The sequence below is a fragment of the Thermobia domestica genome, chromosome 7 (genome assembly GCF_964235325.1).
Source record: "Thermobia domestica chromosome 7, izTheDome1.hap1.1, whole genome shotgun sequence".
NCBI classification, from domain to species: domain Eukaryota; kingdom Metazoa; phylum Arthropoda; class Insecta; order Zygentoma; family Lepismatidae; genus Thermobia; species Thermobia domestica.
The window spans coordinates 261856374-261883649 of NC_137460.1; the positions used below are offsets into that span (position 1 = coordinate 261856374).

Here is a 27276-nt window from a genome sequence, read left to right on the forward strand (position 1 = left end):
AATAAAGAATAGGTAAGGAATACAAAACATAGCTATGAACTTTATTTTTAACAACCCGCATGCATATTCACTTTACATCATCATCCCGCGCTTTAGAAACGACAGTGAGCGAAAGAGTAGAAAATACTGTGCAACGAATTTCTGGTACACAAACTCATTCCGAACATACACCACGAATTCCGTTAAAGACAATAACACTTTAAATAGGAATGACATTAAGGTCGCTTTAAAATCGAAGACGTTAACAACTGGAGTGAAATCATGTTCACTATTATTAGTGAGTCTTCTTTTGACACATACAACCTTAATACGATTTTTGCGTGAAGTTCGTCTGATCAGTTTAACCCATGTGGAAGAGAGGACGACTTCATTTTTTGATCGCTTCTTTTCTTCAATTTGCCATATTTTCCGCCAATCAGCATGAAAAAATGTCTTGGGAAATACAGGTGCGGCACGTAAAACCGGCCCGTCGTAATATTCTGGTATATTGTGTTTTTGGCAACACTTAAATAATCTACCTTCCTACCAAGAGATGGCGTGTCGAGGTCGGATCGACTTACGTGACCTGCAGCAGTCACGTGCAGCCGCAGCCAGTGAAACTTGTTGAAACCAGTTGAGAAAAAGGCCTCGTTGTGTTAAGCCCGGTGAGTGTCAGTGTGTGATAATGCCGTATTTGATACCCGAGCGTGTTGCCATTGTTGAAGGTTTCACTCTCACTGGATCTTTTGTGAAAACAAAGAATTTGTTTCGGGAGAAATTTCCAGGACGTTCTCTGCCAGCAAAAAGCACCATACAGGAATTGATTGAAAAATGGCGGCGTACAGGATAGGTTCGAAATGTTCCCAGGAACAGACGACCATCTGTCTGCACACCTGAATTAAAGATGCAGGTGGAGGAGATAATGACAAGAAGTCCGTCGAAAGTCAACCAGGAGATTGAGTCAACAGGTTGATACGAGTGAGAGAAGTTGCAGATGTGTTTTAAGGGGACTGAAGTTAAAACAGTACCGGATAAGTGTTGTGCAAGAACTGAAGGAGCCTAACCTGCAGAAGAGGGTGCATTTCTGTTCATGGCTCTTGAGCAATGTCACCCGACTTGTCCACGTGTGACTTTTACTTATGGGGACTGTTAACACTACAGTACTCGCATGAAAATGTTGTAACATGAGTGCTCGCGCGGATTACGATTGTAGTCCATTTGATAAATATCTATATATATTAGTGGTTATTCAATCTTTATTTTTTACATTATTTTATGGGTTTTACAAGCAATAAAGAATACATTTCAGTGCAATCGTTTTATTTTTTAATACACAAAAAGAATTATAAGCCAAACCTTTACAATGCATATGCAATTTACTATAGTTTTGTAAATGTTTATTTATTTTCTTGCAATTTGGTTACAAAATTGAAATAAAAAATGAAATTTGCATTTAACGTGTTAATAATTGTTATAAGAAAATGAAAAAGTTCTTAAAATATTTGCAAATTTCACATTTACACATGAAAAAAAGGTCCAACGTAGGCACAATTTTGGGAGTTTCAGTCATAACAGTCAGTGCAAACGATACGCTGGTGGTCAGTGCAGACCCACTTACTGCACCTGAAACATCTTTTTCGGGTACTCTTGTTTCTTCCTCTTCCACAAAAATGACACCGTCCTACTGTTCCTTCATTTGGGGGTGGGGGAGCAGGATTTTCAGGAATCTTCAGCAAAACTCTTCCTCGATGTTTTATTTCTCTCGGTATCATTTGTAGATGAATGCGTCTGTGCACTTGAGGTTTGATAATTTCCATAGCCACAGTTTGCAGGAAGTCTCTACGGTTGATAATAACACCATTGTTATTTGCTTTGAAAACAATGAGTGCGTTTACTCCAGCAACGTTTAACAAGTGGAAAAAGAGAGTGAGTGGCCATCTTCGGGAGTTCCTGGCTGTATCATACTGGCGACACAATTTGTCCAATATGTCAACTCCAAATTTAGTGTTGTTGTATGCAGTAATAACTATTGTTTTTTTTTCTTCACCACTGTTTTCATCTATGGCCTTTGTGTTATGCATTGTTTTATCATCAAGACAGCTTGGTTCTTTTTAGGAACATATGAAACCAAGCAGCAGTTAGCTTGGAATCCAAAAAGAGTTGAATACACTTCTCTGTCTCTATCAGCTAGAAAACATGCCGGAATTTCTGGTTTGTTTTTCCTTAGTGTTCCAATATAAGTAAGGGATTTTTCTTCGAAGAGCTCTTTTGCAAGTGCAAGGGACGAAAACCAATTGTCGCCCGTTATATTACGATTGGTTCCAGCAACAGGATCTACAAGGCGTTTTACCACATCTTTAGAAGCATTACTCATCTTGAATGGTCCGACAGGCTGAATACCCAAATAGACTTCCAGATTTGACGTGTAATAGTTACATGCTGACGTCAGAGCGAATACTTTGATCCCATATTTGGCTGGCTTTTGGGGCATATATTGCCGAAATGGGCATCTACCCCTATCTAGCCTGAAGCTGTTCATCAACGGTAAGGTAATCTGAAGGTTTGTACTTTTCTTGACAATTACGCACAAACTTATCAAAAATATCCCTAAATGGTGCAAATTTGTCAACACGTCTTCGGTTCTGCCTGTCTCTTATGTCATCAAAGCGTAAACATCGCATTAGAAACCTGAAACGCTTTTCACTCATCGTTACATAACAGGCATCTACTCCAGTCCCTGTACTTATGTTCCACATACTCTTAGTATCTCTTCTACCTCCATGTAGTGCCCCACACAAGTACAAAATACCAATGAGTGCTCTTATCTCTAATTCATCAGTTGGATTTGCATCTCTGTAACGCAAATACTTTTGGCTTCTTTTATCTATATAAATGTTAGTGCTGTCGACTATTTTGTGTATTATTCCAGTGTCCAGAAAGCATTCAAGCGCTTTTAGGTGAGTATTTGCATTTTTACCTTCATTTCGAGGACCAGGTCTATGCAGTGTAGGTATGATATTATGACGCTGTGTTCGCGTATTTCTTGGTTGCACTGGATCTATATACCATCTGGTAATTCTGTCCTTGCCAATGTAAAATTCATCGTGAAACCTGTCTTCCTGGATAACCTCGTTCCTTTCTTCATCTTCTATTTCTTCCAGAACGTCACTACCACTTTCTTTAGAGTCACTATGATGTCCTTCGACAACATCTTCCTCTATTTGGTGTTCGTCTTCTATACCCAAAACACTTTCGTCGTCACTCTCAGTTTCTCTTAGCCACTGTCGTATCTGTTTTCGTTCTTGCTCGGACATTTTAAATTAACATATATCACATATATTTCAGCGAATATGAAATAATACGTTCAAAACAAGAACAGTTAAAACTTTAGGCAGAAAACAAACTGTCACGTCAGTACGCGCACGGATTACAATATTAGTCCATGAGAAAATAACAATCCGCATAACAACAATGCTTTGACTTTGGGAGCTACCACTCGACTAATGTGTTCTACAAATAGGGGAGGAAGGCAGACGACCGCTCAAGGTCATAAGTGTTGCCAACCCTCAGATACTAGAAAACTGAAACCCACTTGACTACAATAGTAATCCGCACGAGCACTCTAGTGTTAAAGGAAGGAGTATACGAAACAAATCCACACACAATGGAAGGACTCAAGACCAGGATCGAGGATGTCACCAATAGCATTACAGCACAAGAACTGACAAGGGTATATACGAATCTCCTCAATCGTGCTCACGTGTAATGAAGTGGGCGGAGGACACTTTAAGCACCTGCTGTGAAGGTGAGTAGTCATATTCAATACATTACATTTCATTTGTGTTGTAGTTAATCATATTCAATACATTACATTTCATTTTATGTGTTCACTTTACAAGCCGGTTTTACGTGCCGCACCTTGTATAAATATATGCGGTAAAAACGGGCCTGCGCAACCACGTATCTACTAGCAAGATGCAGCCAAATCGCAGATGATTCAGAAGGCCCTAGTGTTGAAATAGACATGAAACATGTTTGTTCCGCTATATCTACACTTGTAGCTGATGAAGGTGCACACTGATTATCGATGTCGCTTAAACTTATTTCCGTTATCTCCATTACATTAAAGTAGACTCAAGAAGGGGTATATTTGAAGTCATTATTTTCATATAAACATTTACTTTAGGAATCGTCATTCGAATCTTCCTCGGCGTCAATCATTTTTCACTATGCTACAATCCCTTTGACGGCAAGGCAAAAGCGCAGCTCTTAGAGTAGATGCGGCACCAATTTGCCGTAATATCTGCCAAAATTACGAACTTAAAACATGTCTTATTCCGTTACAAAGTGGAGGTATGTCATTTAAAATACTTAATATTTCCTCTAATATTATTGTAAACCTCTTTTGTAGGACATTAGTCGAGAACTTATCATTTTTTTCAGGACTTAACATCTTGTGAGTACGTCAAATCTTTCTATATCCTATGTATAGTTACAAGTCTTGCCAAACCTGATGCCAAACTATATCCTATTCAACACCGTTTGCATGCTTGGTTATTGAAATGCTTTTAATATTGCAACTTGCCAAATGCGAAATGCCTGTAAATATTTCCTACACCCTCGGTACGTGCGGTTTTTGTCCTGTGTAAATTAACATGTGATTTATTATGTATGAACCTTAAATAAATGCAATCTTGGCTCTTGCATCCTCTGTGGTCTTTTACTTTGTTACTGAAATGTCTTCTAAGTTTGAGCGTAGACTTTACACTTTTCCACATTTTTTCGCGTATGACGTTTTCTTCCTGTGGGACAAAACGTATTAACGTTGAATAAATTCAATTCCAGCGTCCTTGCAAGTGTGATAATTTTCTCATCTGTGGATTGACATGTGTGTAGATAGATGTGAACGTTGAATAAATGCCTTGCCACACTCTTGGCATTTGTGATGCTTTTCTCCTGAGTGGATTAACGTGTGTGTAGTCAAATTTGAACGTTGATTAAATGATTTACCACACTCTTGGCATGTGTGATGCTTTTCTCCTGAGTGGATTAACATGTGCCTAACCAAATGTGAGCGTACATTGAATGACTTACCACACTCTTGGCATTTGTGATGCTTTTCTCCTGTGTGGATTAACGTGTGTGTAACCAAACTTGAACGATGTTTAAATCTACAACCACACTCTTGGCATGTGTGATGCTTTTCTCCTGTGTGGATTAACATGTGTGTAGCCAAATGTGAACGTTGATTAAATGCCTTACCACACTCTCGGCATGTGTGATGCTTTTCTCCTGTGTGGATTAACGTGTGTGTAGTCAAATTTGAACGTTGATTAAATGATTTACCACACTCTTGGCATGTGTGATGCTTTTCTCCTGTGTGGATTAACATGTGTCTAGTCAAATCTGAACGTCGATTAAATGATTTGCGGCACACTTGGCAAGTGTGACTTTTTTCTTTTGTGTGGATTAACATGTGTGTAGACAAACGTGAACGTTGATTAAACGCTTCACCACACTCTGGGCATGTGTGATGCCTTTCTCCTGTGTGGATTAACGTGGGTCTAGTCAAATGTGAACGTTGATTAAATGCCTCACCACACTCTCGGCAAGTGTGATGTTTTTCTCCTGTATGGATTAACACGTGTTTAGCCAAATTTAAACTTACACGCAATTTCTTTCCACATACTCCGCAGATGTGGGATTTCTCATTTGTATGCAGTAACTGACCGTCTGACATATTTGAGCTTTGACTAAAGCGTTCATCAGTGTCTTGGTACGTATGACGCTTTCCACTTTCCTGTGTCAGCATATGTCTTGACAAACGCGATCGATGAAAACCTTTGCCAAACTGCATCGAAGTATGAGATTCCTGAGCAGAATGAGAAATGGCATTCTGTAATATAATAAACGTACTCCCTTCTCCGTGGGAAGAATATACTTTATCGGACCTGTAACATATTCAACAAACAATGAAATGTGATTGGAAATAATGATTAAGTAGCAACAAAATAAAATGACATCATTGGCTATATTTCATGATAAAATTACCCTCAATTCGTTTTATTACATGTAATAATGTAAAAATATCAACTGGAGTACCATTGAGAAGTCTCCATATCTTTTTACTTTCAAAATAAGAGCCTATAGCTTTTTCAATATATCAAATTGAACAATCCTTTGTATCGTGGCGGTCATAGGTCATTAACCATGTAATGGTGACTGCTTTAAACAAATGGAGAGTTTGAGAAGTAAATGTCATATCTGTAGCTTCGTGTGCAGAAAAAAACAAATTTTTGATCCAAAGGTTTAAGAACAATTCAACTTTTTAATAAAATCTCTACCGGAGATTATCACTTACATTATCATAAAAGGAACATGCAAGTCGTTTTGAAAAAAAAAAAAAAAAAAAAAAAAGTAACATACAACTTTCCAAGCTGAGGCAGAGAAACTTAACGTAACCAAAATAAAGATGAATCGTTTAAGCGTAGTGATCGTGGTTCAGTGGTCTAGACGCTTGTCCGGTAAACTGGAGGTTCTTCCACCGAATACACGTCGAGCAACTTTTTTTCTCTACTTTAGGAATTTTGTTTGCGATTGATCGGCAGACAGACTTTTATTACATTCAAATATTTGAATACCCGTATATTCAATACTTGAACTATCAAATTTTCAGGAATAATACTAGTAATAATAATAATAATATCTCGTGAAATATTTAAACAATGAAAGTTTATTATCGCACAGGTCATACCATTACAAGCAGAAAGGTGATATTAGAAAAAAAAAAATATTTCGGTTTTCTGTAATGCTGCCCATGAAAAGACGAATTTCTTATCTCCATTCTAAAACAAACCAAACAAAATCGGGATGAGGCTTAACATTTTAATTCGAAATGGGACAAGGGACAAGGCTAATCCACAATATCTTCACGCTTTAAAGATGAGAATCGAGACGAGATGAACAGTATCGTAAACATTGCTCGTCTCATCTCCATTCTCGAAAGGGTAGGGTATATGCCACTCTTTAGGTAACAATTGCTCTCTAGACTGAATTTTATATATTATTTTCTTCCTTTGTATTATGGTCTGTATATATATATATATATATATATATATATATATATATATATATATATATATATATATATATATATATTAGCAAACCTTATATAGTTACATCTGCAAACTCGACATGTTAGTTTATTATATCCCTTAGTGTTCAATATATACATTCAGTTGTTTTTATTACAGTTATTTTCCTGAAATCGTGCAATACAATATTTTCTACAGGAAGGTACGCAACCCCTTCTCCGAAACCCCTACGTTTAAGTAAGTTTTGCCAAATTTCAGGGCAACTTTTTAAACTTTTAATACCATTATCATTATTATTATTATTATTACTGAAGTGTTGTAAATTTAATGGTTGAACCTGTTTCACCCAACTTCTGTTTAGTGAGTATTGTGCTGAACAATCACCGTGTGGATTGGTTTTCTCCGTGTTTCGCTTCCTTCCACTTTCTTTTTGGAATATTTCTTTCGTTCTCATCATCGACTTCTTCTGTAGCGTATCCGGCATAACCATTACTTAAAATATTTTCTTACGGCTCTTGTGAATTCAGAATCCCTACTTTCTACACGAAATTTGTCTCGAAACTTTCCGTTATAACATTTGGCTAGTTGTACGGACTGTATGGAGAGGGTATGTCCTGATGGTCCTGACACTTCTCCCCAATCCCGACTATTTTGTAAGTTTTGGCTAACGCTACCGGCGATTTTACAGGCTTTAATCATATGTGTCCTCGTATGGAATTTCCTGAATATAGTATCATTATTATTATTAAGACTGAATATTTGATACCTCAATATTACGTCCTACTGCAATGCAAATAAGCATACTGAAATTACGAAAATGAATATAAACTCTTTTGACCCTCTATAAGGAGGTATTGCGTTATAGGAGATACTACAAGAGAGTTATAAGAGAGGAAAAATGTGTCAGCTACTTGACAATAAGAAATTCGAAACTTCGGATGCCTTAAAAGAAGCTAAGTAGGATTTGTCTTCATCACGATACTCTTTCTAAGTAACACCCTTTAATTGGGTAAAAGATGTTGAATTATGGAAGCGTTATATTGAAATATCATCAAAATATACAATTGAAATGGTTACTATTTATAAATTTTCTTGAACAAATATATGGAACGTGTTGAAAATGGAGAAGGAAAACATTATTATTGTTTCTAATATGAGTAAAAGAACAGTTAGTAACAATTCAGGCAATTTTATGACTCATAGGTCTGAAGGATGACCCATTTATATTCATGAATTGTTTTTGAAACAAGCGAAGTTTTCAGACAGTAGGAATCGAGATTGTGACGTAATGTAATTAGTTTTTCCTGTGAAAAACGTCATTTCAACACTAACTTGTAAGAACAAGAGAAATTGACAATTTTTCATTTTATTATACATCAGAAATATTAACGTTCTAAATTATATTTTTTTCTGAATATCCTCGGAGAGAATCGAACCGCGGACCCCTAACACACACAGCAAATGCTCAACCCACTACCCTAAGAACGCTCTTTTAATTAAGAGTTGCGAATTGCTCTTTTATGTAAGAGTTTCTATGTAGCGAATTGCAAACGTTCTATTAACCATGAATCACTGATTTTGGTCAAGATAACATAGTGTAGTCCAAATAATTAAACATTAAATTTTAAAAGGACCCAAAGTATCTCCGTAACTTATCTCTATTATATTCGGTTATTCTTGTTTTACAGACGTTTCCAATAACCTTGAACAACAGGGACACGAACACAGGTACATCGAGGACATTTAATATTTAAAAGTCTTTCCAATCGGGAATCGAAAGTGAGACCCCGCATAATAAACAATCTGATGTGTAGGGAGCCTCGTTCGTTCCCAAGGCAAGTAAGGTTTACACGGACATCGTGCTCGTGGGTTTTCACGGGATACTCCGACTTTGTCATTCCAAGAATTCGTCCCTCATAATTCACTTGCTTTAATCATAGTCTTCCTTAACCTAACAGGCATAATCGTTGGACATTAAAGGATTTAAATTTCGAACTGTTAACTCAAACCAATCCGAATCGAAAAAGTTGTATTTTCTATTGGTCATTAACGTTTTCTCACGAAAATGATGTCGAAAAAGTCACGGATATCGTAATTCCATTCAAAAATGAAACTGCAGACTAGAAATACCTAAACCTAAAATCTAACCATTACATATCCTTTGGAACTTTTCCAAAATCTGTACGGATATTCCGGAAATTGCCACTGTTGGAGTTGTTCGTTGAATCGGTGGGTCAGTCCGTAATGGGTGATAAGCTTATGACCCACTGCGACCAACCACCACCACGACACACTACGACCCACCACTCACCATGAACCACTGCGATCATGAGACAGAGGAATAATTCTTCTGTAGGAAACTACAGATATGAAACATTTAATTCTCATAAGCTGCATTTGTTTCAAAGCAGTCGCCATTACCTTTTCAAAGACTTAAGTCCGTCACGATATATGCGATATCAGAGTTAACCTGGTACATACCAATACTTATTTTGTGCTATATGGAATAAACATTTCATTATTATAAGTGAAAATAGAGACGGGTGTCACTACCTTTATTTATATATCATTACTTTTTGTGTCAGAGATTTTTTCAATTGCAGCTACAAGAAACTGACACTATCATTACAAAGAAACAAAGGAACGATATAATAACTTTTAAAATATTGCACAAGATACGTGATTTCCTTATATATACCAATCTCAAATTGCGATTTTATATAGTCTGATATCTTGAGACAGTAAAATTTTGCGTATATTGATATGTAGCTACATAGTTACATCTGATACATTCTTATTAAATAAATACTTTTGACAAGCATAATGTTTACAATTTCTTGTAATTTTAATCTACTTATTTGAAATACATGACATAACGATTCCAGAATTCCACGATAAGGTAATATGGAAAACCATTAAAACCTTCGTTACTCTTAGATTATTACAAGTGCTTTTATGTTTGTGCTCTAAACATAGATTTAAATTTATCATAACCCGCTGTAATGTCATTCGCAGAAATCGAAATATATACTGGGTTTGGAATGCTACTATTACACGGCTTTTGCAAACAATCCCCTCGAGTGTTATTAGCACCATGAAACACTCTAGTCATTGTTGTTTTTTTACGTTAAAAGTAATAGTGAGAAGATAAATGCTACACTCTGAATACCGAAATATTAAAGAAATACGTTATGCATCACATTATAAAATACAAGGAGCTGAACTATTTAAAATAAATAATTGAATATGTTGAGCGTCTACATTTAAGTGGCATTTTATTACGTTACGTTCACTCAAATGGGGATTAAATTCGTACGTCAACTCATATAATCTAAGTGGTCTCTCCTGTTAGAGAAAGGACAGTTGGCACAATAGCTTTTTCAGTTTTAAAAAAGTGTCGCGTGCAGCAGTGTTTTCGGAATTACAACGTTCATGAGTGAGAAGACGAACAATCTGCATATTATACCTCAGTACAAAAAATTTGACATCAACTTAATCTGGTATTAACTACAGAAATGGCTGAATCCATTGAAATTAAATTTTACATGTCTGCCATTAACCAGACATGCATTACGTATCTCATTTAGAAAACTTGTTATTTTTTTACGTTACTGTCTCTAGAATGAACATCCTACGAGTAAGAGAAAAGCTATAAATGTTACACTAAAAGCAGAGTACCTGATGAGTGGATTATGCTTTGAAGGTGAAAATTGTCATGAAAAATCTTTACTCTATACCAGTGAGCAAGTTATCTACGACTTACGGGATAAAAACGGACTATTTTGCGCAGATTTTATAATACATAAATTTACCATATGATATAAAATTAATATGCAATGTACAGAACTTCGTCACGCATTGCCTGATGCACTCAAGTGATCACAATGTTGCTAGCATAAAAAATGTAGAAAACTACGTTTTCAAGGGGATGTTGTGACATTAAGCTGTAAACTTCATATCAACTTATAGACTTCTTTAGATGATTTAACAATAGCAACGTCAAAAACAGCAAAAGGCTTGTAGTATACGACTTACAAAAATTTACTGCGAAACAAAGTATTTTCATTATTTCTCTTTCAAACAACGCCTTTATGATTTCCGAACGATCTTCTTTACTTATATGGAGAAATATATCTACCTACTTCTTTGGGAAAAATATCGAAGAATCACTACTTCTTCCTCGATAACTCACATTAATACTTCCTGTTCATTCAAGCGTTACAATACTCAGGGAAGAACACTTACGGATATTCTTCACTAAGTATATCTACATACCTTTAACGGCATCATACATATATACCGTCTTTAAAAACAGTTGGAGGAATAGAATTACGTAATACTATATGACTAATATTGTAACGAACACTGGACACATATAAACACAACGTAAAAACTACAGTAAAAAAAATAATAATAATTAACATTTGAAATAAATTTTCAAGAAAATCTTTTCCCGACTTTGCCATCGCATTTCGAAGAAAGTATACATTTTATTTATACTATTTCAGTCAAAATATGTTTTCTTCGCATAAATGTGTCTTGAAACTAGCCCACATCTCATTAAAGTACGAGTTAAGATCAAGTTCCTGTACAAATCCTGAAGCAGGGACAATAAGCACATGCATGGTTCTGGTTGTATTTACTGTACTATGTGTGAAATTTCAAAGTTGAAGTTAAGCATTGGTTTTCTGTACACTTTTTTGCAGAGGTAGCACCCTCATGATCAGGTGTTTGTTTCGCTGGTTACAATAAAGTACAACATACTGAACATACGTTCGCGAAATTGTGAATGAAGGCTGAAAGAGTAACTTAATCGCAAAAAACGTGACCTTCATTTGAAGTTTTCATAGTAATTTTCAATGTGTAATTTTAGCAGCAATACCTTAAAAAATAAAATATATATTTCACTTTAAATTTTAGTATACATTCAAGAATATACGAAACTCGTTCACCCAGTGAATAACCAAACCCTAAGCATCATAAATTTAACTTCTCGATTGGGTATCATCCTACACTAAACCATGCAAACTTGGATCATTATAGCCCATTCTTAGAGTATCGTATCCTATAATATTATCTTTTCGTTTTTGACACAACAAAATGTCACTAAAGTTTTACAATTCACAAGCATAGTGACGCAAGCGACATGACCCGCCTATCGTAGACATATCGATTTCATTATTTGTGTAAAAATGTGATGTCTCCTTATTGTAAATTTAAACTAAATATATAGCACGTAAAATTTCTTTTCGTTCATCTCACGCTAAGTAAGTTATTCAAAATTTAACGTCTTTTTCCTGATCGTTAATAACCATCTGTAACCCTTTCAGCCCTGACCTACACAATTGTGCAGGTAGGTACAATCACCAACATATACAATACCGGCCGAACATTATGTTTACACTAAGGTAGCTATAATGAACAAGTTCAAAAAGTTACAAAATTCGTAAAATATCTGCGTTTATGAACAACTGATACGGTGTTAGTGGAAACTGTGAAATAACCAACGTAAATGTCGGAACGGTAAAATCTTGTAGTGGTTAAAATATACATCATTGGCTCGAAAACGAATAACAGCATTGCCTAGTACTAAAATAATAGTTCAAATCAGGATAAAGGTTAAAATTCGTGCCACTGAAAAGAAAATGTGAAGGTGGCACATTTTTATTAACTATTCACATATCCTCTGCCAAATATCTGTTACATAGCTACAACATTTTTATGCATGGCTAAAAGTATCAATCTGGTGGGGTTTATTAAAAACTTTACACAATGCCCAAATAACAAGTGAATATCGTTTCACAGTCGACTTCCAAAATATATTCGAATTCTCTTCTTCTAAGAAAATAAGTAATGAAATTGGATATAATAGTGAAATTCAAATACTTTCCTATTTGACATGTATACAGTTAAGAAAAATTAGCCGCGATATTACGCCAGATTCGACACCAGTTTTGGAATATCTGTTCTAAAATAGTGTTACAATATGTTCGCGTCTACACAAAACGATTAGTTTTAACACTGATACTTTCTATATTTTATCATAATAATGATCCGTAGGTCATTTTTGAAGAGAAAAACTGATTTGACAATGCGTGTACGTGCAGAAAACTGATGCCACCGGCACTAACAGTAAGTAAAAGGTTTGGCCGCATAGCACACACTGGCAGTAAATTTTGGAATAAAGAAAAATAATGCATTGCTGTGTCAAAGAACTGTGCTTTGGCATCGTTATATATTTTCTTCAAATATACCCTTACTTGTTTAATAATTATTAACTTATTAAATAAATATTAACAAATGTGAACATATAGCAATCCATTTTGAAGTAAAGATAGGAAACTGTAAGTATATATAACGAAAGCTGGTTTAACAAACCCTAAACCATGAAAACATGGTCTAAGATAACATATGTGAAGTGCAAGAAAAGAAATATTAATAATATATGTGAACATATAAATAAATATTTAGAATGAAAATGTTTCAACTTTCGTGATTTGAACCCATGCACATTTATTCCAGACAGCAACGCGTTAACCATCTGACAACAGAATCAACCTAGGAAACTTTGGTTCCTACGTTTTATTTACTGTGCAAAACTGCAAAATTAAATCAAGATGTAATTTGTTTCGTACAAAAATTGAGTACTGTACATAGCATAACACCAGAAAGAGGTTTCGGCTATCACGACCTGAGGCTCATTTTTTGGAATTTAAAAGAAATTGGACAATGTTAAGTTTGAACTTTATTAACCAAGCCTCGTATTTGGAGGAGCAATCTTGAAACATTTTTCATCAATTTGGTATTTTGTACACTTGTGTTAGTAAGCCCAACTCCGGTCTTACGGCCATATATGCTCAACAAACAGGGACACTGATCACATGAGTGCTGCATTTCTGGTGACTGTTTCCTTATATCTGAATTTCGGGACAATCACTTTGCACCTACGCACTGTTATAACTAAAATACAATAGGACGATAATTCCTGTCCCGATGCTAGGTGTGAAAATCGGGAATTTTCCCGGTTGACTATATACAAGCTTTGGTTTGCTAAAAGAACCTTCAGTGTTTTGCACGAACGCCTGGTCGTCGCTGGGAAAGGCACCCACGAAGGCGAGTGGGGTGCATTGTTGTAAAGTAAACACACGTTATACTCTTATGAGTGCTCCACTTGTACGGATTCAGCTTCACAAGCTAAATCGCCCTTTCCATGTGCGAGAGCGAATTTTTTTTTAGTTTATCATCAGTGATTGTACGATATTTGCATACGCCTTCGTGTAAAATATTTTTTCTAATATTGTGCAAAAATCAGAAGTGAACTGACTAGTAGAAATGTTTTAGCACCTTAACATTCGTTGGTAATTTCAGTATTGTGTGACAATTTTTGGCTCCAAATCATTGAAAAGGTCGGAATAATTGTGCCGGCTTAGATGACTGCTTATTAGTATCAGCAGAAAACTCCAGAGAACTCTTGGGATTATCCGACGTGGAACGTCTCAGATCATTATAACTGCAACGCCCCTGAAGGAGTTGACCGGTCGAAGATTATTGTAAGTGAAATCTTAATTTTTCAATTGTGCCACACAACCACCTGTATTAAAAGAAAAAATAAGATAAAGGTGGAAAAAAAGAAGTCGAAACGTCCGTAAACATATACAGTAAAAGCTACTAGTTCATTTGTAACCTTTTGATGTTCTTTTACTTTGTATGAATTACATTCAGTATTATTAGATTTTGCATACAGTTTAACCAGGTTTTGTGATTTGCACCGCAAATAATTTTAGTTTTCTAATATCTGAGCTTAATTTGATAATTTGCTCACTTTTCCATTTTTACGATATCTACGCTTTGTCTACCGTTCTCCCTAGCTTCGGTTTATGATAAAACGTAGGTACGGAAAAAAATCTTGATTTGCGAGAGCAAAGCTGGGATAAACGGAATAAACTAGTGACAGGGAGAGAGAGGGATGTGTAAACTTTTGGGAAAAACGTGAAAATCAATATGAGCGTTACGATAATATTTACAAAATTCTAACAACGAGAAGAAACACGATTTCACGGCCACAGGAATAACCCATGCATTCAAAAGAAAGAAATAGAAGTGTAAAGATATTTGACAAAAGCTAGCCTCCACTAACCACTGGTCAATAAAATTTAAGATATTTAGAAGAAATGCAAAATCAAATTATTAATAACAAAACAATGTGTTTTGAGAGTAAAATATAGCTTGTATCAGGCGATATTTGAACGCGGGTTATTTCAAAAAATAACACGACATAGTTCCGATGTATTCCCGCGAGAGCTTGCACATATGATTTTCGAAGTAAGCTTTACACTGCACGAACATTATCTAACAAAGCTACGAAATGTAATTCCCGCATGGATTATTGGTGAGGACACATCCTTCAAGAGGTAGAACTGGCTTCGTAGATTTATGAAATCAACTTTCTAACCATCCTTAAGGAAGTAGTGTAAATATCGCAAATTTGGGAGATCACTCTTTAAATCATCGGTTCCTTCCTGTTCCCCCCAACCACAGGTAGGTGGGCAACATGGAAATTATGAAATTTTTCTCTACGATGGAAGATCAGTTTTAAAACTTGATAACGTCCCTTCTTCATAACTGCCTACATACTATATCCTTGATTTTCGTTTTCCTGGTATTCCTATTGCATTTCCCGCTATCAGCATTGTGATACAATCGGAGTGCGGAATAAGATGGCCAAGCATGCTTTTTCTTTTTTTTTTCCTAGTATTTTCATGATCTGTTGTCCTTCACTAGCGTCCCTTAGTCTTTGTTCATTTCTTTTTTTTCTGTCCATGTTATACGCAACATTGTGAGCCAATACCAAATTTGAACTGCTTCTAACTTGGATATTTTAGCTTTTCTCAATGCAAATCCTCGATTAAACCTACATATGTGTAGACGCAACAGTAAGTTCTGAAGATTGTGTTTAATAACTTTTGCCTGATCTTGATCTACAGATCCAAGGTTTTTTCTGGAGCCACATGTTTAGCCACAGACATCTAAAAACCGTAAATAAAATTAAAAATTGAAATGGAACCGGCGGCAACTATATGGCAGTGTGCAGTTATATGGCTGTTTTGAACATACGCCTTAGATGGTGCCCCTATTTTGAAAGCGTGTGAGACTCATTCTAAATATTCTCCGTTCGATTCGCCTACAGTTTGTTTTTCAATGAATTAAGCATTGTAAAATATGTTTGCTATTGATACTAAAAGCAACTTATTCCATAAGAGAAGAGAAAAGCCGAAACAGAAAGATGGGGCAGGAGGGAAATGCAGACTGTCCATGCTTAAGTTAAAACTTTGTTTTTCTGTCCAAATTTCTCTGTCTCAGCTTGATACACATTATTATATTCATTTTGTTTGCATTAATTTTCCTTTCTTAGAACTCAACGTGAATGTAATTTATCCTATCTACCTAGAACTTCTCTAAGTGATGCCGAAATATTCATTCTTTCTTGCTCCAATTGGAGAAATATCCTGGCGTGTCATGTTCGGTGTCCAGCTATAAGATATTCACTGAAACAATTCACCTGGATAAAGGAGCTACTATTTCTTAGAACGCCAACCTCCTTAAATGTTAGTGGTTAGCTGACTAGGACAAGTATTAAAAAATTGGATTAGAAAGAAATAAGTGAATATTTAAGAAATAATTGTAAAAATTCCGATTAGTAATGTAGCTAAACGCAATCATCAAAAGAAAATAAATAATAAGGTGAAAATTAACCATAAAAGGAAAAATTGGAATAATACATTCCGACTATTAAAATTAGGAAAGGGGAAAGAGAAAAATTACACAAAGAAACGATGGAAAATGTTACAGATCATGGTTTCTGTAATGTTTATACAAGAAGATTAAATATCAAATATGATTAAACATGTTACTGCATGGTAGACCAAACGCCGGACTAACCTATCGGCCATGGGTTTACGCTCCCTACAAGCAACGACTTTTGTGTCAAATATAATGAAATGCTACATGATCGCTTTTCTGAAGTTTGATCCCTCAGATATAAAACAATCAATATATGTGACTACTCTATCTTTCAATTATACTATATTCAACTTTTCAATTTGGAATCCATGCTTAAATTTGTACATGTCTAAATATTTGATTCTGTAGCTATATTTTCCACATTTCAAGTTGGCAGTATTGTTATCCTGGATGTGTAGGCCTGAATCAGAAATATTCGATTAAAATTTTCTATGCAAACGTAAAAGTTATAAAATTGCCTTCAGCCAATTTTGATCACTCACTACGGTACCTGTGATTCGAGCAGGTATGTTTGTCCTGTAGTAACTTATTGTGAAATAGCTATCATTTCGCTGCGTTTTTTTTCTTTTTTTTTTTCTTTGGAAGAAGAAGGTAAGATGAATATTGTGTAGAAGCTGTACCGCATACTGTATGGATAGTGTACAGAAGCTGTACCGTATAAAAGATGTAAAGAGTAGTTACCAACCTTATCTCTCAAGAGTTATGTTTTTTTGAGATTCCTGAAGGCAATGGTTTCATGGTAAATTCAAGATGAAAATATAATAGTGACTGGAGAAAGGTAAGATCATTATGTCGTTTCATTAAGTTTCTGGTTTCAAGTTTGTTAAAGTTGAGTTCTGCGCTTAAATAGAATTACTATTGATGCGAATACAGTTATTATTCCTCTGGACATTCCTGACTAGGTATATACTATTCATTTTCACTCCGTTTGCTTGTTTGGAAATAGTTCCGCAGGTGTGCTAATGATGACACTAGGAAAGTAGTACCCAAATCATGTGCTCTCATATGATATTATTCCTACCTCGCATACACTTTTGATATTTCCTGACTTTTTACGTCACACTCAGCTAAAATATAAATTAATCGTTTAACAAATTGTTCATTACCATAAACAAGTAATAAAAATATCATTTATGTTACCTTCACGATTCTCATACTACTTGGATACAAAATAGAAAATATCTGTGTTGCAAGTGCTATGTTGCTACTTGCAAGTATCCTATGAAATTTGAGCTCTCTGCAAGTCCTAATCGAACAAATGTCAAGCATGGAATACTTTGCTGGTAAATTGTCAGTATTTTGAGAACCTGTAATTTCAAAACAGACTTCGAAGAAATCTCAGCCTTCCAGTTTTTTTCGCCAACTGGTAATACTACTTGAAATGTAAAATTTAACTAATTTTTAGGTTTCACTCGTGAACTTCCTGATTTTGTATGAAATACCTCGGCGTTTATAGCTTCAAGTGCAAAAATATGGAACTGTTTAAAAAGGCAGTATGAAGTATGATAAAAGCTATCAATACACACAAGTACTGACAAAATGGTAGGAAGCTCATATCTTGGTGGAATTCAATCGAAAATAGTGGGAAAAACTTTTAAAAATCGAAAAAAGTGCAAATTAAAGAAAGGGAAATATACGTGGAAACACAAAATATATCAAAAAACTGATACACAAGTAAACTATAAACCATTAGCTAAATAACTTTCTCGTCATTCTTGGTTCCACGTACTCTCACGTTCCTGCACTTTTGATTGGATAATGGAATATATTCCCCCGTGCAGTGGCGGCGATTGGACGTTAAAAGTGGGGGGGCAAGGCATGATTTGAATATTTTTATATCAATGTTAGTTTACCTGGTTGATGCTAACACTTTGTTTGTCGAAAGGTTGTATAACTAATAGGATACCATATTTTTCAGTAAAATATTGTATATTCTATTTCATATTTTATTAAGGAAATTGACAAGAGCAACGGAAGTAGGTAGAAAATACTAGCTCTTTGTATTCTTAAAGAACGAAAGTGTAAGAAGAGATTTGATTTCTTGCTCATGAACATCTTAAAATGCTGTCTGGAAAATTGTGTGATCAGATTATTTAATAACGAACTTGCAAAACAAATAAATAGAAAGGATAATACAGGGTTAACCTAAAAGAAATAGACAAGTTATACTATGTATAAATTTTTTTTTTGAGCAAAAAGATTTACCTGTGGAGATGCATACATACTTGAAGTTTTGCAGCTGACAGTTTTTCTTTTGTTTCAATGACGGATGTGTGACGTAAGCGGCCCTGCCCTCGAACTTGACATTGACGTGGCTTGGAGGAATATGGCGAGTCAAGTTGAGAAGGCTGTGTTCCGGAATATGCCAAGACAAATTCAGTTACTGTAGTGCAACGTCATTTTAGGACAAAGTATGGGAAAGAACCACCCACACGACAGTCCATTTATGACTGGGTGCATAAATTTGAAGAAACAGGTTGTCTGTGTAAGAAATCCACGGGAAGACCTCCAGTGTCAAATGAAACAGTTGAGCGCGTTCGTGTGAGCTACGCTCGTAGCCCGAGGAAATCAACGACACGTGCAGTAAAAGAACTTGATAACCCTCAAAAGATTGTCTGGAACATTCTATGCAAACGTCTCAAGTTTTATCCATATCGACTGCAATTACTGCAAAGTCTCAATGAAAGTGACAACAGCAACGTTCAGTTTTGCGTGTTCATACAAAATCTTTGTGAAGAAAAAGACGACCTCATTCAGCTGCTTACATTTGGGGACGAATCAACCTTTCACACTAGTGATGTCGTAAACAAAGCAGATTAGGGACTCAGAAAGGTTAACGTGTTTCGTGCTGTATCACCCAAAAAGGTGTATGGACCGTTCTTTTTCAAGAAGAAACTGTTACTGGAAGAAAGTACCTGCACATGTTGCAACTTTGTTTGATGCCACAACTTGAAGAAGATAGTGACAATTTCATATTTGTGCAGGATGGAACCCCACCTCACTGGCATTCCGATGTAAGGGGTTATCTTGACGAAGTTCTTCCTAGGCGGTGGATTGGCCGTTCAACTGATGAGAACATGGCTATGACTCAATGGCCACCATGAAGTCCAGACATCATACCGTGTGATTACTTTCTGTGGGGTTTCAGAAAAAATGTGTATGTTCCCTCCCTCCCTCAGTCTGACGGAACTGAAAGAACGAATCAGAGATGCTGTTGCATTGGTGGACAATCAGACTTTGATGCCTGTTTGGGAAGAATTGGACTACAGACTAGATGTTTCCCGTGTAACCAAAAGATCACACATAGAACATCTGTAGTTGTATCACAACCACTTCCAGATGTACCCTACAACTCACGTAAGTTACGTTACCATGTAATTAAAACTCTTCATTTGAGGGACCACTAAAGTTCTCCCTTTCTTTTAGGCTAACCCTGTATTACTAAGTATGAATAATGAATAATGAGGCTTGTTTTGCAAAAGTTACATAGAAACTTTAATGAATTAGGGATTAATGAACAACTTATATTTTTAATTCCACACAAGGTATTAAATGTATGTTATTACTCTACAAAGACAGTAAGCTTCCTCAAACATTTTCGTTGCCATTATAGGTGCAGTTTTCACTTTCTTGGAATGCATCTAAACTCAATAATACTTAGAATCAATCCACACTCCAGTTATACAAAATAATCCTGAAACCTAGAATTGTTTTGAATTCAGTAAATTTAATATATATACCCTCGTACACCCCTAAACACACCACTTCACTCGTATATTACATTGTAAAACAATGAAAAAGGTAATAATTCTTTCTTATTGCTCTATTTTTAATCAATATTCCTTGCTATTAGAAGAAAGAAAATACATTTTAGTCAATTTTTATGCAATTAAAGAATAACTTGTGAAAGTTTTTTTTTTTTTCAAAGTGTTATCTCAATTAGTTTCAAAGCGGCTGACTAACATTGTAACATTGTAAGAAGAAATGAAGTACGCTGGAATCATTGTGCTCCAATACGTTAAATTTTGGACCATTTTCAGTGGCAATTAAAACGCAATTCCTGTAGCTTTCTTAACACAACGGGAAGAGAATTAACCAATACGTACTCACGCAACGGCAAATATATGGCATCATTCTTTTCTATGAACCAGTAATATATATATACAATAACTTTACATTTCCAAATGAAACTATATACATCAATGGGTCAGTTCAAAAAAGTGGGAGGGCAACTGCCCCCCTTTGCCCCCCCTAATCGACGCCCATGCCCCCGTGTAAGAAATATAATAAAAGTGAACAAAAGTTTTCTTAAAGCAGTTTATATCTTTCACTCATAAAACCTTGGATTCATAGCCATCATCGTGCTTTCCTAATGTAAACCTGCAATCCAGAATGAAATTCAGCTTAGACAGTGTAGTTTTCTATGCTACTAAAATATTTTGTTCGAAATGCGGGATGTACTTAGTAATTTCATATTTACGATCATATTCCTAATCTGGACTGTACAGGGCTAATTTATAAATAAATAAGTAACGCTTCGCTGGCATTTTATGAGTACATCTCATTAGCCCACAATGAAATTTGACTTAACATCGTTCTGAAATGAATTTAAATAATAATGATGATGTCAGGCTACAGGAATTCTATATAGAAGAACGAAAAGTCCACTATAAAATACAGTTTTCAAATGTACTGCGAGAACATTATCTGATAAAATGCTGCTGCCCCTTAACAAAAATTGAAACTAACGTTACTCAGAAATCGATTAGTTGTCATAATGAACACCTCCCTTTAAAGGAAAACTAAAAAGAAGAAGCCGACGATGGGCACATTTTTAAAGGTACTAAGATTCTGTTTTGTCAAAAAACATACTTTGCATAGTTATTTTGTATTGATAAATCTATTCTTAATCTTCTATTCCAAAGCTTTAGTTAAATAAAGAACACAAAATCCTGCAGGACTTGTATCTAGGGCCATTCTCACTTGTCCAAAATCTAAAAGCAGAGTAACAAAATTTATTTCACTCAAATAATAAGAAAATCTTGAACTTAAAGTACATTCTCTGCAATTAGAAGCAAAATAACTGGCAATAGCTGTTAAATTTCGCAAGATGTTTCAAACAGATTGGTTGGAATATTTTTCAAAGTTTGTTCCTGGGATATTCTTACATTTGTCTATATTCTCAAATAAGATCTCGATTCATTTCACTCGCCTAAAAGAAATGAAACGGTCTCAAATTATACCATCCGCAGAGTAGGAGCCCTTCTGAGCCCCAAATTTAAAAGAAGTTTAATCCTACGATCAAAATTTCTTTCATTATTTGTCAGTACGGAGATTAATACTTCCTTCTTCATTAAAAGAAATACTCACGAGTTTCTTGCCTCTTATACTAGGAATAGCAGAATGTCAAATATATACCTCTACGATAGGCTCAGACCACCGCCAAATAAAAGAAAAAAAAGTCGAATTGGAAAGCGCTTGAATTAGAACGAGTTGAAACTTTCTTTGAAGTTTCCAAATAAGATATTCTAACAAATTTCTAAATTGTAGAAAGCACAAACTCCTAATTTGTAACACTTAACTACTAAAAATGAAAATAAATAAATTATTTATTCCGTAAAGTTGGTTGTAGAATAGCTGCAAGTAAAAGGTAAAATCCAAAACAAGGAAATCCGAAGTCAGTAAAATACTTCCATTCCTTCTTCTTGAAGTATTATCAAACGTGTGGTTGGTAATAATACTTTTTCCGCTTCTCAACACAAAGGATATAATTTGAAAGTGTCTTATCCGTAAAAACTGAGGGAAACACATTTGTTGCTATAAGATACAACATAAAACATACAATTATGTCCGTAGAAACTAAAAATTATCCTTTTCTATTTTTTTATCTACTCTAAATTTTCACTTCTCATTTACGCGCTCTGAGGGAATAAGTTGGAGATGTTTCACTTCAAATCACGTTATCGCTACCCGATGAGTGAAATAATTAGTTATCATTTTCTACAATCTAGGAAGGGATAATAATATCCTAGGCAAAAGCTATACAATTATACTCGATCGTTTTATTTGTAACATGTTTAGAATTTGGATCTATTCATGGAGTGCGTTTTTCTTTTCACCATAGGGGTTATAATTTGAAATCACTCCAATTAAAAGACAAGTGAAATAACTAAAATTTTTGAGGGACTTACAGAAAGAATGGGCCTAGGTATGAATCACAAACAATTTCTTACCTTTTTATTTGAGACCCGGAATATTCCCGGGTTTTCTCCCTGGCCTAAAAAATCCCGGAAAAGAATTTATTTCCATTTCTTTACTTTATCTTCCAAATTATAAGAACAATATGACTAATTACTTTATTTTAAAATAATAGGAATTACTTCTAAATTTTAAAGAATTTGGACGTTAAAAAATTTAAAATTATTTGACTGTACTATATGCAACTGACAATATGATTTTCTTAAATTCCATTTCCATTTGAACTAAAAGTAGGGTAATTGTTTAATATAGGGGCCAAAAACTAGCAAAACGTAGGACAATTTACGGAATAAATGAGTTGATAGTGATAAGTACTCAAGAAAGTACCGAACACAATTTTTTAGGGGGTAGTGGAATTTCACGAACCGTAAGTTTAAGAGGAAGTGATTTATGTAAGAAAACAAAGTGAATTGCTGGTAACGAAGATAGAAAACAACGTGCCCTGCGGGGCTCTATCCCGCCTTCACTGGCTACGCTCGCTCGGCAATGCTGTCTGAATTTAATGTTGGTAACGTAATTTGACATATGAAACCATTAAAAAACCGCATCAGAATAGACTATCACAAAAAGTAGGCCCATATGCTGATCCACCAAATATAAACAATAGCCAAAATAGCAAAGTACTAAATTACAAATGATGAAAAGGAACCATTTTATAAGTAATTTAAAACTACGTAGAAATAGAGATGTAGCACTATTAAAAACCCCTGAAACAGTGTTAGTAATAGAGGTCGGTCTGTCTCCTGTCTCTAGCTTGAATTTTTGAAGAGGTACTCGGACTTCACTTACATGTAAATTAAAGCACGACATTTCGAGAAATGGGAAGGAAGAGAGGTGGTGTGGCAATATTACATGCAAAATTATAAAGATAATGTTTTTTCTTGCAAGTCTTGCGAACATACATATTTATGCGAAAATGTTGAAAAAATTGTGGGACATGTGTCTTCTGGCAGTTACCCAACTTAATTTGTTTACAACTTGTAAAAATTTGATATGTTTATATCAGTGGTAGAGTCAAGTTTCGAAAATCCACTTATATGTAAACTTAAACTCTTTAGCGGTTTAAAAGTATGCGGACTTACTATACCATTTTTGAAACATATTTTCTTTCGTAGAACATATTGTAAATAAATATCCATTTATGCGTACTCTCTAAATATAATAAAATATTAATAAAATACCATAACATCGTTCAGAATATACATTTTAAAGACTCCTCTGTGGAACAACTGTAATAATATACAGATATAAAAACGAATTTAACTTTGAACTTATATATAGAAACAGTAGAAGTAATAGCAGCATACTTAAGTAAACAGTAAACAGCATAATTAAGACTAACAAATAAACGATCACTTTTACGTCGGGAATATCTTAAGCGTTCGACCACAACCATCACAGATTTTCTCTAACTCAATTGAACCACAGTGCTGAAAGGCGATATGAGTTAATATCCAAATCTAATACAAAGTTATTTAAAAACGACAATTTCAAATTCTTTGTATGAAATTCATGTTACGGTGTCTCAATCGCACTTGCTAACTCGATCGTCGCCATGAAACGAAAATTCAAGTACCCGCTCACCGCATTCCACCAGCAACAGCACACACATACAAGCAGACAGAACATGTGGCCTCACAGTACCAAACTCCCATATGACTGTACAGAGACAGTTAATGGGAAAAATATGAACTACCACCAATCACGGAACTAAGACGTTGCACCAAAAACAAGAACAATTCCAAGTGACTCACGCATAACAGTTCCAGGAAGTGACTAAACCTGTAAGAACCGATTAAAGTCACTGTTTTTGAGTTTAATTACAGACTTGCCGTTAAAAAAAAAAATGCAATTTTGGGTAGGTTTCAGCCTGAAAGTTACAAACCCCGTAAATCTTGAACTGATTAGTGTCCCGATCATATTCTTGGACAAAGGGAAAAACCAAATCAAATCAGTTTACGAAAATGATTTTTTTCTTTTCGTCAGCTGGCACTTTTGTGGGACATATGTTAAACTATTAGAATGTGGTTCCATACTCGGTACCAGAAAATACATAATTTCCTTTACAAATATCGATAATTCAAACTAAGTACTGATACCGGTACCATCATTATAATATCAATGTTACTAAAATGCATGCAGTTTTGTGTAGAATGTAAAGTGTTTAAATGCTGAATGAAAACATTTCATGGAAACGTATGTTCAACATACTTTTTTGTATATTGTTGAAAGTAACCACACCTATGAAACATTTCAATTTCAACAATTGCATTAGAGTCCAATTATAAGCGCTAGTATTCTACGAAACTGACTTAACTTTGACGGAAATTCTTTTAGATTTAGGCTGTTTTTACAGTAACTGCTGTCAATACTACTATAACCAACCCTCCCGGTAATTAGAACTGATGCTAACCCCCAACATTATATATATATATTTTACTGCGTAGTTGAAACTTCCTGTTTACAGTTCATGGTTGTACCGACAGAGGACTATGAAACTCTTTTTATATTTCGTGCAAACTAACGACCGATGTGCAAAGTAACCCCGTGTTACGTTATCTAATAACCACTGTAAACGAAATGGAGTATCAAAATTGAGTGTGCCAAATCATGACACGGAACTAGAAAAATGTTTGGGAATGAAGGAATCCATATAATTAAGAAATTACGTCCCTAATGTATTGTGGTACTTCGGAACACAAATATGCAAGCAAAGAAAGCATTTCAGTGTTTTACCTATAAAATACTTAGGAACGTTCAAGTACACATTCAACACGCAAGACATGTAAGTTTATCCTAAATAAAGTATTTTGCGCTATCCTCGTTTACCAACATTCTGCGTAATGCCCTTATCTGAACAGCAATCTTCCTTTTACTGGCCATCTAGCGCATGCTCGTTACAGTTGCTTGTACATCGATTCATATTCATGTAGTTTTACTAAGCCCCTAAAGTGATCCTATATTGAGAAATGGAGGTCCATACCCTAGAAATGATTGCTGGGAATTTAAAAAGTAGACTTCCTTGAAAGAAATTAGTGCAGCTATGAAATGGATTTGTCTAAGGACCTCTACAATTAATGAACATCCATTGTTAGTTCATTATTCTTTATTTTGTATTTTGCCAATGTCTTTCTAAGCCCTCTTGAGAAATGAGGCTAGACCCCTTTGAGCTAAATTCTGAGTAAAATTACAAACGTCTATAGTTTTTGTTCCAATATAATACATTCCACGTTTAATTTTGAAAATTTTAGGATGAATATTATTCTCGCGATTTAGTTTACAAGTCTCTATATAAATAAAATAATACCGTCGAGTACCTATATGTTAAACATGTGCAATAATTAGTGAGTAATGTGTAATCAATAACAAAAGAATCAATTTTTTATCAAGATATTAACTACATATCTTGAAAAAAATATTCCTTTATATCTTGACAAAACATCGATTCCTTGTTATTATTTGGAATACAGCTAGTGTATGTGTCCACGCCATTCCCAAATTGTAGATTACTAACTTACGTTCGATATATCTCCCATATATAAATACTTTTTCTGAAGCATTTCTTTTAACCAACAATTTTCCGAACCCATGTAACCGTATTATCAATCTGTGCAAATTAGTATATGAAAAAAATGAACATTACCTTTCTGGCCGAACTGAATTTAAATTTTTTGTGGTAAGTTGTTGGGAGTCATTAGAGTACGACGCGCAAGTCTCCTGAACCACTATTTTTCGTAGCGTTTCTATATTACTTTCAAATGCAGGATCATCTTCTACTGTTAACTCTGATTTCACCCTATCAACGTTTAGTTTCACATCCAAAGAACACATAGCTGTATCCTTGTCCATTGTTTGCTCTCCTTCCGTTGTAGATAATATTAACTCTTTGTTGTCAGTCATCAGTGCGTTTGTCCACCCTTTCCCTTCGAGTGGATCTTCCTGAGGTAAGTCATAAACAATTTCTTCTTTACACATCAATTCCAACTTAACAGACGCCTCACCAGCCATTGTGAATTGAAATATAATAAGAATTTACCACTGGCCTTATACTTCCCTTATATTTTTTGGCAGTTAATGGAATGATTTACGAGAACTTTCAGAAAAGTAACTTTATTTGTCCAATCTTCTTCTGCGGTTGCGTATT

At 35.0% G+C, this 27276-nt stretch overlaps 1 protein-coding gene across 2 annotated transcripts; it reads right to left on the bottom strand.

The window, feature by feature from the left end:
* Window positions 1-27276, bottom strand: LOC145690869 (uncharacterized). 2 transcript variants are annotated; one of them, XM_081766264.1, is made up of 2 exons: window positions 26776-27276; window positions 1-5930 (listed from the first exon to the last, which is right to left on the bottom strand). In XM_081766264.1, exons 1-2 carry the CDS (start codon window positions 27138-27140, stop codon window positions 4850-4852), a joined length of 1446 nt encoding a protein of 481 aa, XP_081622390.1. In that variant the 5' UTR covers window positions 27141-27276; the 3' UTR covers window positions 1-4849. The 2 variants fall into 2 exon arrangements, with proteins under 2 accessions (XP_081622390.1, XP_081622391.1); XM_081766265.1 differs by lacking the exon at window positions 1-5930 and adding an exon at window positions 13493-14664.